We start from the raw sequence: 13940 nt of genomic DNA on the forward strand, positions 1-13940 counted from the left end.
CAGATTGGTGACAATGAAGCTTAAAGGGACACTTCACCCTTTTTGCAAAAAAATATATGTTAATGACGTTTAGAAGCTTTAGATCACTTTCCTGGCGGTATTTATGTGTGTAATATGTGGTTTTAGATATTTTAGATTGTAGCAGTGAGCCTGTTGTCTCTGATGTCATGGACACTGGTCTCTTTACCTTCCTGGACTACAATTCCCATAATTCTTTGGTGCACTGCTCCTGCTTGTGGATAGGGGTGAGAGCTGTCTTACTGAGACAACATGTAGTCCAGGAAGGAAGTGAGCCCAGTGTCCATGACATCAGAGACAACAGGCTCACTGCTACAATCTAAAATATCTAAAACCACATATTACACACATAAAGACCCCCAGGAAAGTGTTCTAAAGCTTCTAAACGTCATTAACATATATCTTTTTGCAAAAAGGGTGAAGTGTCCCTTTAATGTATTGAATAGAATTACTAAAGGAACGCGTTACATTCACGATGCACTGCAGCCACGAAGAGCAGCAACACAATGTGTGAGCTCAAGGATACTTCCATGGCGTTTTTATGCGTCTATACAAAAGTTTACCAGTTTGTGTCTGCGGCGTTCTGCCTCTCTCCTCTCCTCTCTAATGAACACTAGATGCCGTGTAGCCTGTATCGATCCCTTCCATTGTCTTTCTGAATGAAGCCAGAGAGAGAGAGATGCACGAGCGAGCGAGGTGTGGACATGTATCTAATTGTGTGTGTGTGTGTGTGTGTGTGTGTGTGTGTGTGTGTGTGTGTGTGTGTGTGTGTGTGTGTGTGGCGTGCGTGCGTGCCGATACGCTTCCATTGTGTCCTGATCAGATGCATTGTCTCCTCGGAATGAGTCCCATGGGCCTTAACGCAAGCTCTCTCTCTCTCTCTCTCTCTCTCTCTCTCTCTCTCTCTCTCTCTCTCTCTCACATACGCCCAACATGCTATTGTTGTGTTCAGTGAAAGTGCAGTGAGTCCGTGCAGGCAGGCTTCAGGTGCATTAGAAGTGAAGAAGGAGCCGCAGCACAAAATAGAAATACACACCCTTTTCACATCAGGTTTATTTACCTGGCATTATATGGACATTATATTTACCTGGCATTATATGGACATTATATTTACGTGGCATTATATGGACATTATATTTACCTGGCATTATATTTCCACCTGACGATATAGGCCTTCCTCAGCGCGTTGTCGCACGCCAAGCTGTGGCTTCTGCTGCACGGTTCATGAAATGTCTTGAAACCACTTCAGATTGTGACGGAATTTCAGGTGCATTTTGTGATTTATTCTCGGTGGGGGGGGGGGGGGGGGGGGTCTTAAGCAGTTTAAAACCCACATACTTTGTCGAATGTCAATTAGCTAAATTAGCCAGTCTACAAGCTAGCTCGCCTGCATCATGAGCTATTCTTTTCACCAAACGTCTGCCTATCTTTGTAGTACCCTTCGCCTATTTTTTTAATATTTATAAGCTATAGGGTTCATGTGGTTAAATCAAAGTTTTCTTGGTGAGCCAGCCAGTTTCTCCTGGAGAAGTCTGGGTAGTCAAAACCACAACAAATGGAGTGTGAATCCGAGCGTGGGATTCATGGCTCTGCTTTGGTACACTTGTTTGTGATCGCTCATTTTTTCACACAAGATTCTACAAATGCCTGAAAAAACGGTTCGGCGGTTCTCAAAAGATTCCATGTCAAGGACCCCCAGAATGATATGTATTTTGCCCAGCTGAAAACATGTTGTTCCAGGGACCCCCCAGAAGCAAAGATTTGAGTTAAAATTTTAGTAGCTTGCCGCTTGTAGCTTGTAGATCTGCTCTTTTTCAATAGCTAAAGCATAACATAATGCTACCACGCCTCAGAGACGTAGAGACTGTGACTGTAGAGAGGAGCTGTGTGTGTCTGTGACTGTAGAGGGGAGCTATGTGTGACTGTAGAGGGGAGCTGTGTGTGTCTGTGACTGTAGAGGGGAGCTACTGTATGTGTGTCTGTGACTGTGCCCAGGTGAAGATGGTCGTTGGGCGCGTGCCACGTCATCACGCACTAAGAACCTAAAGGGGTCTTAGTTGTGAGTGTATATGAAAAGTTTGTTTTCTGTATAAATAGTAATAATAGCAGATTCTGCAAACGCTATTTTCACTGAATGTCACTGCTATTCATCCCCCTCCCCAACGCGCGCGCGTGCAGACGCACACACAACACACACACACAGTCTCTCTCAGAGTAGAAAGTACCGTACAACGTTTAGCTCAGATGTAGGCGTAGCAGAGTAGAAGTATTGAGCTGAAACATAATGGAAACATGCAACTGAAGTACCTCAGTGTTGTACTTTAACCCATTTTGACCTATAGCTTTTAACCACTTTAACCATTATTTTAATCTTTAGCCATTGGAAAAATAGCAGATCTACAAGCTTTCATTTTACAAAAAAACTGAAGATCTACAAGCTCATAGCGCGTCACCGAGTGCCGCGCTATGAGCTTGTAGATCTTCTATTCTTTTGTAAAATCGTGAAAATGTTGGCGCATGAATATATGAATATATACTCTTTCACAGTGAATATGTTTAACTCATATCTTTGCTTCTGGGGGGTCCCTGGTTCAACATTAACTCATATCTTTGCTTCTGGGGGGTCCCTGGTTCAACATTAGTTTCAGTGTCGAGTGTTCATACTGTATAATTCTGGGGCTCCTTGACATGAAATGGCTTGATGAACACTGACATAGAAACATAGGTTTTTACAGAAAACTGTCATGATTTCGAATCTGGTCTCAGGTCTTAATGGGTTAACCCATTTTGGGGCGGGAACCCGTTTTGGTGTTAGCATTATGTTATGCTTTAGCTATTGAAAAATAGCAGATCTACAAGCTCATAGCGCGCCACCGAGTGGCGCGCTACGAGCTTGTAGGTCTGCTATTTTTTTTTATTATCGAAGAACGACTGACATTTTTTTTAATCTGATCTCAGGTCAGAACGGGTTAATCAGACCAGTGTGTGTCCAGTGGAAACCTCGTTATGAATCTGATCTCAGGTCAGAATGGCTTAAGTGCAGTATACTCTGTGAGTGAATGGGCTGCTTCCCCCCCCTCTGAACAACACGGGACGGTTCTAATTGGGTCTCTGAGCTGAACGGAGCGTGCGAGCCGAGCCGAGCCGAGCCGACCGCCATCAGGGCTGCTTTCTGCTCCTTCCTGCTATGCTTGTCACACGCTGGTCAAATTATCTCGGGCCGACCTCTCTCTCTCTCTCTCTCTCTCTCGGCATTAGCAGAACGTTTTGGCCTTGTGGTTTCCACGCTGTCCTCCTACGCCGTGTCAGGGCGAGGCTTCTGCCAAGCTACTGCTCTCCCTGTTATACTTGTTGTTTTGTTGTTGTTGTTGTTGTTGTTGTTGTTGTTTCCCCTCTCACTAAAAAACACCTTTGGTGTTTCAACTTATATAACATTATCTCTGTACTGCTCACACTTTCACGTTTTTTTGTAAAAAAAAAAAAAGAAAAGAGAAAATAATCAAAAATAGCTCGCAGCTCGTGACACGCTGCTGTTCAACTTTTGGAATAGCCAACGCTGAAATCTAATGCTTTCCCGTTTTTCTGTGAGCTTGTATATCTGTTATTTTTGAATAGCCAACGCTGAAGTCTATAATGCCTTCCCGTTTTTCCGTGAGCTTGTAAGATCTTGCTATTTTCACTATATGGGTCTCGGGAAAACGTCTTCATTTCTTTTTTGGATCCCGAGCTAAAAGGTTTGGTAACCACTGCTTTAAGTCAGTGGTTCTAAAAGGTTTGGTAACCACTGCTTTAAGTCAGTGGTTCTAAAAGGTTTGGTAACCACTGCTTTAAGTCAGTGGTTCTAAAAGGTTTGGTAACCACTGCTTTAAGTCAGTGGTTCTAAAAGGTTTGGTAACCACTGCTTTAAGTCAGTGGTTCTAAAAGGTTTGGTAACCACTGCTTTAAGTCAGTGGTTCTAAAAGGTTTGGTAACCACTGCTTTAAGTCAGTGGTTCTAAAAGGTTTGGTAACCACTGCTTTAAGTCAGTGGTTCTAAAAGGTTTGGTAACCACTGCTTTAAGTCAGTGGTTCTAAAAGGTTTGGTAACCACTGCTTTAAGTCAGTGGTTCTAAAAGGTTTGGTAACCACTGCTTTAAGTCAGTGGTTCTAAAAGGTTTGGTAACCACTGCTTTAAGTCAGTGGTTCTAAAAGGTTTGGTAACCACTGCTTTAAGTCAGTGGTTCTAAAAGGTTTGGTAACCACTGCTTTAAGTCAGTGGTTCTAAAAGGTTTGGTAACCACTGCTTTAAGTCAGTGGTTCTAAAAGGTTTGGTAACCACTGCTTTAAGTCAGTGGTTCTAAAAGGTTTGGTAACCACTGCTTTAAGTCAGTGGTTCTAAAAGGTTTGGTAACCACTGCTTTAAGTCAGTGGTTCTAAAAGGTTTGGTAACCACTGCTTTAAGTCAGTGGTTCTAAAAGGTTTGGTAACCACTGCTTTAAGTCAGTGGTTCTAAAAGGTTTGGTAACCACTGCTTTAAGTCAGTGGTTCTAAAAGGTTTGGTAACCACTGCTTTAAGTCAGTGGTTCTAAAAGGTTTGGTAACCACTGCTTTAAGTCAGTGGTTCTAAAAGGTTTGGTAACCACTGCTTTAAGTCAGTGGTTCTAAAAGGTTTGGTAACCACTGCTTTAAGTCAGTGGTTCTAAAAGGTTTGGTAACCACTGCTTTAAGTCAGTGGTTCTAAAAGGTTTGGTAACCACTGCTTTAAGTCAGTGGTTCTAAAAGGTTTGGTAACCACTGCTTTAAGTCAGTGGTTCTAAAAGGTTTGGTAACCACTGCTTTAAGTCAGTGGTTCTAAAAGGTTTGGTAACCACTGCTTTAAGTCAGTGGTTCTAAAAGGTTTGGTAACCACTGCTTTAAGTCAGTGGTTCTAAAAGGTTTGGTAACCACTGCTTTAAGTCAGTGGTTCTAAAAGGTTTGGTAACCACTGCTTTAAGTCAGTGGTTCTAAAAGGTTTGGTAACCACTGCTTTAAGTCAGTGGTTCTAAAAGGTTTGGTAACCACTGCTTTAAGTCAGTGGTTCTAAAAGGTTTGGTAACCACTGCTTTAAGTCAGTGGTTCTAAAAGGTTTGGTAACCACTGCTTTAAGTCAGTGGTTCTAAAAGGTTTGGTAACCACTGCTTTAAGTCAGTGGTTCTAAAAGGTTTGGTAACCACTGCTTTAAGTCAGTGGTTCTAAAAGGTTTGGTAACCACTGCTTTAAGTCAGTGGTTCTAAAAGGTTTGGTAACCACTGCTTTAAGTCAGTGGTTCTAAAAGGTTTGGTAACCACTGCTTTAAGTCAGTGGTTCTAAAAGGTTTGGTAACCACTGCTTTAAGTCAGTGGTTCTAAAAGGTTTGGTAACCACTGCTTTAAGTCAGTGGTTCTAAAAGGTTTGGTAACCACTGCTTTAAGTCAGTGGTTCTAAAAGGTTTGGTAACCACTGCTTTAAGTCAGTGGTTCTAAAAGGTTTGGTAACCACTGCTTTAAGTCAGTGGTTCTAAAAGGTTTGGTAACCACTGCTTTAAGTCAGTGGTTCTAAAAGGTTTGGTAACCACTGCTTTAAGTCAGTGGTTCTAAAAGGTTTGGTAACCACTGCTTTAAGTCAGTGGTTCTAAAAGGTTTGGTAACCACTGCTTTAAGTCAGTGGTTCTAAAAGGTTTGGTAACCACTGCTTTAAGTCAGTGGTTCTAAAAGGTTTGGTAACCACTGCTTTAAGTCAGTGGTTCTAAAAGGTTTGGTAACCACTGCTTTAAGTCAGTGGTTCTAAAAGGTTTGGTAACCACTGCTTTAAGTCAGTGGTTCTAAAAGGTTTGGTAACCACTGCTTTAAGTCAGTGGTTCTAAAAGGTTTGGTAACCACTGCTTTAAGTCAGTGGTTCTAAAAGGTTTGGTAACCACTGCTTTAAGTCAGTGGTTCTAAAAGGTTTGGTAACCACTGCTTTAAGTCAGTGGTTCTAAAAGGTTTGGTAACCACTGCTTTAAGTCAGTGGTTCTAAAAGGTTTGGTAACCACTGCTTTAAGTCAGTGGTTCTAAAAGGTTTGGTAACCACTGCTTTAAGTCAGTGGTTCTAAAAGGTTTGGTAACCACTGCTTTAAGTCAGTGGTTCTAAAAGGTTTGGTAACCACTGCTTTAAGTCAGTGGTTCTAAAAGGTTTGGTAACCACTGCTTTAAGTCAGTGGTTCTAAAAGGTTTGGTAACCACTGCTTTAAGTCAGTGGTTCTAAAAGGTTTGGTAACCACTGCTTTAAGTCAGTGGTTCTAAAAGGTTTGGTAACCACTGCTTTAAGTCAGTGGTTCTAAAAGGTTTTGTAACCACTGCTTTAAGTCAGTGGTTCTAAAAGGTTTGGTAACCACTGCTTTAAGTCAGTGGTTCTAAAAGGTTTGGTAACCACTGCTTTAAGTCAGTGGTTCTAAAAGGTTTGGTAACCACTGCTTTAAGTCAGTGGTTCTAAAAGGTTTGGTAACCACTGCTTTAAGTCAGTGGTTCTAAAAGGTTTGGTAACCACTGCTTTAAGTCAGTGGTTCTAAAAGGTTTGGTAACCACTGCTTTAAGTCAGTGGTTCTAAAAGGTTTGGTAACCACTGCTTTAAGTCAGTGGTTCTAAAAGGTTTGGTAACCACTGCTTTAAGTCAGTGGTTCTAAAAGGTTTGGTAACCACTGCTTTAAGTCAGTGGTTCTAAAAGGTTTGGTAACCACTGCTTTAAGTCAGTGGTTCTAAAAGGTTTGGTAACCACTGCTTTAAGTCAGTGGTTCTAAAAGGTTTGGTAACCACTGCTTTAAGTCAGTGGTTCTAAAAGGTTTGGTAACCACTGCTTTAAGTCAGTGGTTCTAAAAGGTTTGGTAACCACTGCTTTAAGTCAGTGGTTCTAAAAGGTTTGGTAACCACTGCTTTAAGTCAGTGGTTCTAAAAGGTTTGGTAACCACTGCTTTAGGTCAGTGGTTCTAAAAGGTTTGGTAACCACTGCTTTAAGTCAGTGGTTCTAAAAGGTTTGGTAACCACTGCTTTAAGTCATTGGTTCCCAAACGTGTGTTCATGTCAATGTTCACACCCAAATTGACACTCATTAATTAGCCCACGGACCCCCCATTAGCCAGCGGACCCCCCATTAGCCCACGGACCCCCCATTAGCCCACAGACCCCCCATTAGCCTGCGAACCCCCCATTAGCCCGCGGACCCCCCATTAGCCCACAGACCCCCCATTAGCCCACGGACCCCCCATTAGCCCACAGACCCCCCATTAGCCCACAGACCCCCCATTAGCCCACAGACCCCCCATTAGCCCACGGACCCCCCATTAGCCCACAGACCCCCCATTAGCCCACAGACCCCCCATTAGCCCACGGACCCCCCATTAGCCCACAGACCCCCCATTAGCCCACGGACCCCCCATTAGCCCACAGACCCCCCATTAGCCCACGGACCCCCCATTAGCCCACAGACCCCCCATTAGCCCACAGACCCCCCATTAGCCTGCGGACCCCCCATTAGCCCACAGACCCCCCATTAGCCCACAGACCCCCCATTAGCCCACGGACCCCCCATTAGCCCACGGACCCCCCATTAGCCCACGGACCCCCCATTAGCCCACAGACCCCCCATTAGCCCACGGACCCCCCATTAGCCCACAGACCCCCCATTAGCCCACGGACCCCCCATTAGCCCACAGACCCCCCATTAGCCCACGGACCCCCCATTAGCCCACAGACCCCCCATTAGCCCACGGACCCCCCATTAGCCTGCGGACCCCCCATTAGCCCGCGGACCCCCCATTAGCCCACGGACCCCCCATTAGCCTGCGGACCCCCCATTAGCCCGCGGACCCCCCATTTGAAGTTCAGAACCACTTCTTCATTACATTGTTGGAGGTTACATCAAGGTTACTATAGTTAACTGTTAGGATTGAACAGGGCCCGAAAAAACTCAAACTAACACAAAAACTACAAGTAAAACTAAGCGTTGTCACAAACATAAAAAAAACTAGCAAACTCGCTCTAAAAACTAACTAAAACTAGAGAGTAACTAACTAAAACTAGAGAATTAGAGGGAAAAAAACAAGTCAAAACGAACTAAAGCTCCAAAACTATATATTATAACCTTTGCTCCACATCTGCGGCTGTGAGGATCTCGTATCAATCACTGTATACTTTCCATCCTCGTGTCTCCGCTTAAACCGACGAGATGCCCACAGGCGCGCACGCAGCGCCCAGTCCGCCTCCCATCCCAAACAGCCAATTAGCAGCCACACCTGGCCACCTGCCTCCAATCAGAACGGAGCGGAGCGTTGCCATGGCAGCAGACGTTGAGCAAACCCAGGCACAGAGGGAGACGGGAGATGATAGATGGGAAAGTGTGTGTGTGTGTGTGTGTGTGTGTGTGTGTGTGTGTGTGTGTGCGTGCACACGTGTGTGTTGTGTGTGCGTCTGCACGCGTGCGTGTTGGGGAGGGGGATGAATAGCAGTGACATTCAGTGAAAATAGCGTTTGCAGAATCTGCTATTATTACTATTTATACAGAAAACAAACTTTTCATATACACTCACAACTAAGACCCCTTTAAGTTCTTAGTGCGTGATGACGTGGCACGCGCCCAACGACCATCTTCACCTGGGCACAGTCACAGACACACATACAGTAGCTCCCCTCTACAGTCACAGACACACACAGCTCCTCTCTACAGTCACAGACACACACAGCTCCCCTCTACAGTCACAGACACACACAGCTCCCCTCTACAGTCACAGTCACACACAGCTCCTCTCTATACAGTCACAGACACACACAGCTCCTCTCTACAGTCACAGACACACACAGCTCCCCTCTACAGTCACAGACACACACAGCTCCTCTCTACAGTCACAGTCACACACAGCTCCCCTCTACAGTCACAGACACACACAGCTCCTCTCTACAGTCACAGTCACACACAGCTCCTCTCTATACAGTCACAGACACACACAGCTCCTCTCTACAGTCACAGACACACATAGCTCCTCTCTACAGTCAGAGACACACACAGCTCCTCTACAGTCACAGTCACAGACAGCTCCTCTCTACAGTCACAGACACACACAGCTCCCCTCTACAGTCACAGACACACGCATAGCTCCCCTCTACAGTCACAGACACACACAGCTCCCCTCTACAGTCACAGACACACACAGCTCCTCTCTACAGTCACAGACACACACAGCTCCCCTCTACAGTCACATACACACACATAGCTCCCCTCTACAGTCACAGACACACACAGCTCCTCTCTACAGTCACAGACACACACAGCTCCCCTCTACAGTCACATACACACACACAGCTCCCCTCTACAGTCACAGACACACACAGCTCCCCTCTACAGTCACAGACACACACATAGCTCCCCTCTACAGTCACAGACACACACAGCTCCTCTCTACAGTCACAGACACACACAGCTCCCCTCTACAGTCACAGACACACATACTGTAGCTCCCCTCTACAGTCACAGACACACACAGCTCCTCTCTACAGTCACAGACACACACAGCTCCCCTCTACAGTCACAGACACACACATAGCTCCCCTCTACAGTCACAGACACACACAGCTCCCCTCTACAGTCACAGACACACACAGCTCCCCTCTACAGTCACAGACACACACATAGCTCCCCTCTACAGTCACAGACACACACAGCTCCCCTCTACAGTCACAGACACACATAGCTCCCCTCTACAGTCACAGACACACACAGCTCCCCTCTACAGTCACAGACACACACAGCTCCTCTCTACAGTCACAGACACACATAGCTCCCCTCTACAGTGCTCTACTACTGAAAGTGACTATCATTTCTCTCCAAAAGCACTTGAATATGATGGAATATGATGACTAAAGCTCACATTGTCACATCACAGACCCTAGATTTTTTTGAAAATCGATTGTTTTATTTCAATGAATCGATTTATATCGTCGGGATTAATATCGATATATATCGATATACGATATATCGTTACATGCCTATACTTAAAAGGTATGGAAAATCGCTGACAGGGACTGCATTATGTATTACTTTACTCTGGCAGAAAATGAGCTATAAGTCAAGTTAAGTCAAATGAGTACAGATGTGCCTTGAGTGTTTGACTATAGTCCTTATAGGCATACAATAGTTGGAGAAAAAAACCGTTCCCATCGAAGAGAAGACCGACATGAAATCACGGACGAGATTGTCTTTGAAATTGTGAAATTCCATCGGGTCACAATGTCCACATCGTACGAGGCGCGTAGGAAAGGCCGGGGCGTTGGGGGACGGTATTAACCCATTCTGAGCGGGAACCCGTTTTGGTGTTAGCATCATGTTATGCTTTAGCTATTGAAAAATAGCAGATCTACAAGCTCATAGCGCGCCACCGAGTGGCGCGCTACGAGCTTGTAGGTCTGCTATTTGACATAGAAGACATTTTTTTAGAATCTGATCTCAGGTCAGAATGGAAAACTGTCAGGATGTAGAAGACATTTTTAGAATCTGATCTCAGGTCAGAATGGGTTAAAATAGTGATGGAAAAAAGTGTGGTGTCACGCACCCCCATTCCCTCACAGATATTACACGCCAGCACCTTTCACCCTGTCACCACCCTACCTATCACACGCCAGCACCTTTCACCCTGTCACCACCCTACCTAACACTTTAGGTGACCCCGCCGCCTCACCCTATCAACGCCTCTGTTATTGCTCATTGATTCCTGTCACCCCCAGAGTCCCCTCCCCTTGGGGCACCAATCAATTCCCCGCCAGTGTTGCCATGTCTGCTAATTGTTTTTAACCCATTTTGACCTGAGATCAGATTCTAAAAATGTCTTCTACAACCTGACAGTTTTCTGAAAAAGCTATGTTTCTATGTTTCGTTCAAAAATAGCAGACCTACAATCTCGTAGTGCGCCACTCGTTGGCGCGCTATGAGCTTGTAGATCTGCTATTTTTCAATAGCTAAAGCATAACATACTGTAATGCACCAAAAGGGGTTCCTGCCCAAAATTGATTAATATTTTAAAAAAAATCACGTTTTCACAATCGGCTACTTTTCAAATATCCTACTGTATGGATATAAAAGTACTCTGATGTGACATAACAGTGGCTTTTTGGGTGGGCTTCTTTTCATGAACCTGATTGCTTGTATCTCTCGCAAAACATGGCAACCCTGATTCCTGCTCATTCTCACCAATCCCAAGTCTGACGCTCGCTCAGATGAGGCACGACCACAGCTGCCCCGTTCCCCTTTAATTATGTTTGATGAAACACTCGATACAAACAACTCACAACACAATTTGTAGATCTGCTTTTTTATTTATTTTTGTTCCTTATTATGTGCCTATATGCCTATTATGACCAGCCCAGAATAGAGAGGCCATGAGGGTTCATGCAGTTAGCGGCCGTCATCAGCCTTAGAGACCCGTTGTCGATAAACGCACGTGCACATAGGAAAACGTGTGTGTGTGTGTGTGTGTGTGTGTGTATGTCATGCGCACGCACACACGCACACGTCACTTCGTGCCACAATGCAAACTTGTGCTGCAGATTTGGAAGGTATATGTTGGAGTTAAGAGTCATTTATCTTTTCAGGTTTGCAGTTTGTGTGTCATGTCACAACACTGTCTGCTTGAGAACACAGCACACTGTCTGCATTCATCACACATTAAGGCACAGACTTCTTGCCACTGCCCAGAACTAATTTATAAATGCAAGCAGTCTCCAGTTTTTTTGGTGTTCTTCATGTGTTTTCCAGGCAGCACTCAGGGGAGGGGACTATGTGGCACTCTGATGTGTGTCTTATTCTTATTCTTATTCTTATTCTTATTCTTATTCTTCCATCCAGACATCCTTTCAACCACAATGCCACAGTGCAGTCGTGGGTTTTTAAAGGAGAGATAGATATAGTTCACAGAAAAACAAAACAATTTATTTCCACCCCACGGAGACTTGAATTCATGGATATTCGTTTTTTTTTTTAGTTTTTGATGCATTCCGAAGCCGATAATTTGATGACCTTTGACCTTTTGATTTGCTGGTTCTTTGCTGGGTCAAACTATTGGCTTTATAGGAATGTGTCAAAAACAAACAAATATCCATAAATGCAAGTCTCCATGGGGTATTAAAGTAATCGATAGAAACAAGGCATGTTGGTGGTCAACTGTCCCTTTTCAATTCCACGCTTGACAAATATTTGTAATAATTTCGTTTCTCCACCAGTTGAACACTGTACACTCAGTAAACTGGACCTGACTTGGCTCTGAACTTGTGTCGCTGCCCCCCCACCGATCTACAAGCTCACTGAACTCACACCGATCTACAAGCTCACCACGTGTGAGTTTGTATAGATGTGCGGTTGATGGCTAACGCCGTCCGGCTGGATTAACATTATTAACATTATTATGATGTTGATGTACAGTATATACCACATGCTGCATGGGCACATAGCCTGTCTGTCTGTCTGTCTGTCTGTCTGTCTGTCTGTCTGTCTGTCTGTCTGTCTGTCTGTCTGTCTGTCTGTCTGTCTGTCTGTCTGTCTGTCTGTGTCTGCCTGCCTGCGTGTCTCTCTCTCTCTCTCTCTCTCTCTCTCTCTCTCTCTCTCATTCTCAACTATGTCAATTTTATGCTGCAATTCAAGATGCCGTGCAGTTTCAAAATGCAATTCAAAATGCTTTATTGGCAGTTGGCACGCCGAGAGAGCACTTCTTAAGTTGCCAATTTTGCACAGAGTCATTGATGAATCCAACGTCTCTTCATCAAATGGATGGAAGGTTGACAACGTTATTACAGACAGTATGTCAAACGCAATAGTTACTGTACTGCAGAGATAGGAAGCTGATGTCTGTCATGTACTTACTGTAATGTTCTCTAAATCTCTCTCTCTCTCTCTCTCTCTCTCTCTCTCTCTCTCATAGAATCACAATCTTTGGTACAGGAGCAAAGTGGCTGGCTGTTCTGGAAGAGAGAAACCTCAAACCTGGTACGTAAGACGCACACACTCTCTCACTGTCTCACACACAACGGGTTGTTTGGCTGCGTGCGTGCACACTTGTGTGAGTGTGTGAGTGTGCGTGCGTGCGTGTGCTCCATTTGTACACTCAGAGTTAAGGGGTTCCTTTCAAATATAAAACATTAGAGGACTCATAATTTGCCACACGCAGTAAATATTCTGAGGAAAACCTGCAGACTTGACATTCAGTGATTGGGTCTTGGAACATTATAATGGTGTAAAACAGAACATCTGATATTATAATGTTATCCAACATTATATTGGTGTAAAACAGAACATCTAATATTTGCAGTGGTCAACATTATAATGGAGCGTAAAACAGAACAAATATATAACAATATTTGCAGCGGTCAAGGCCAAGTCTTTGCCATGGACACATTTGTCACTATACTACAGACATATTGATGACCCAAGAAGTACAAGTCATTTGAAAAAATGTACAAACTCAAGTAAAAAGTTATATCTGTCTCCCTGCACACACACACACACACACACACACACACACACACACACACACACACACACACACACACACACACTGCAGGGAGAGACACCTCTCTAATGATATGATGACAGACCACAAGGATAAATGCTGTGAATGTCATCCATTCTGGAACAAATATTGATAATATTCACATGGTTATGCATGAATGATGGCGTTCATTTGGTATACTGGTCCTCCTCTCCTCTCCTCTCCTCTCCTCTCCTCTCCTCTCCTCTCCTCTCCTCTCCTCTCCTCTCCTCTCCTCTCCTCTCCTCTCCTCTCCTCTCCTCTCCTCTCCTCTCCTCTCCTCTCCTCTCCTCTCCTCTCCTCTCCTCTCCTCTCCTCTCTCCCCTCTTCTCCCCTCCTCTCCTCTCCTCTCCTCTCCTCTCCCCTCCCTCCCCTCCCCCTCCCCT

The 13940-nt window shown here is 44.6% G+C and overlaps 1 protein-coding gene across 2 annotated transcripts in view; it reads left to right on the forward strand.

Moving 5' to 3' along the window:
• The window catches only part of aacs (acetoacetyl-CoA synthetase), a 72427-nt gene that overhangs the window by 40657 nt on the left and 17830 nt on the right, over positions 1–13940 (forward strand). The window contains exon 11 of one of the 2 annotated variants that reach the window (XM_080766410.1): positions 12949–13017. In XM_080766410.1, the coding sequence (XP_080622536.1) occupies positions 12949–13017 (69 nt within the window). The remainder of the gene's footprint in view (positions 1–12948; positions 13018–13940) is intronic. The other variant, XM_080766411.1, reaches the window with a different exon arrangement.

The sequence above is a fragment of the Protomyctophum bolini genome (assembly GCF_963924005.1).
Source record: "Protomyctophum bolini genome assembly, chromosome: 6".
Taxonomy (NCBI): Eukaryota; Metazoa; Chordata; class Actinopteri; order Myctophiformes; family Myctophidae; genus Protomyctophum; species Protomyctophum bolini.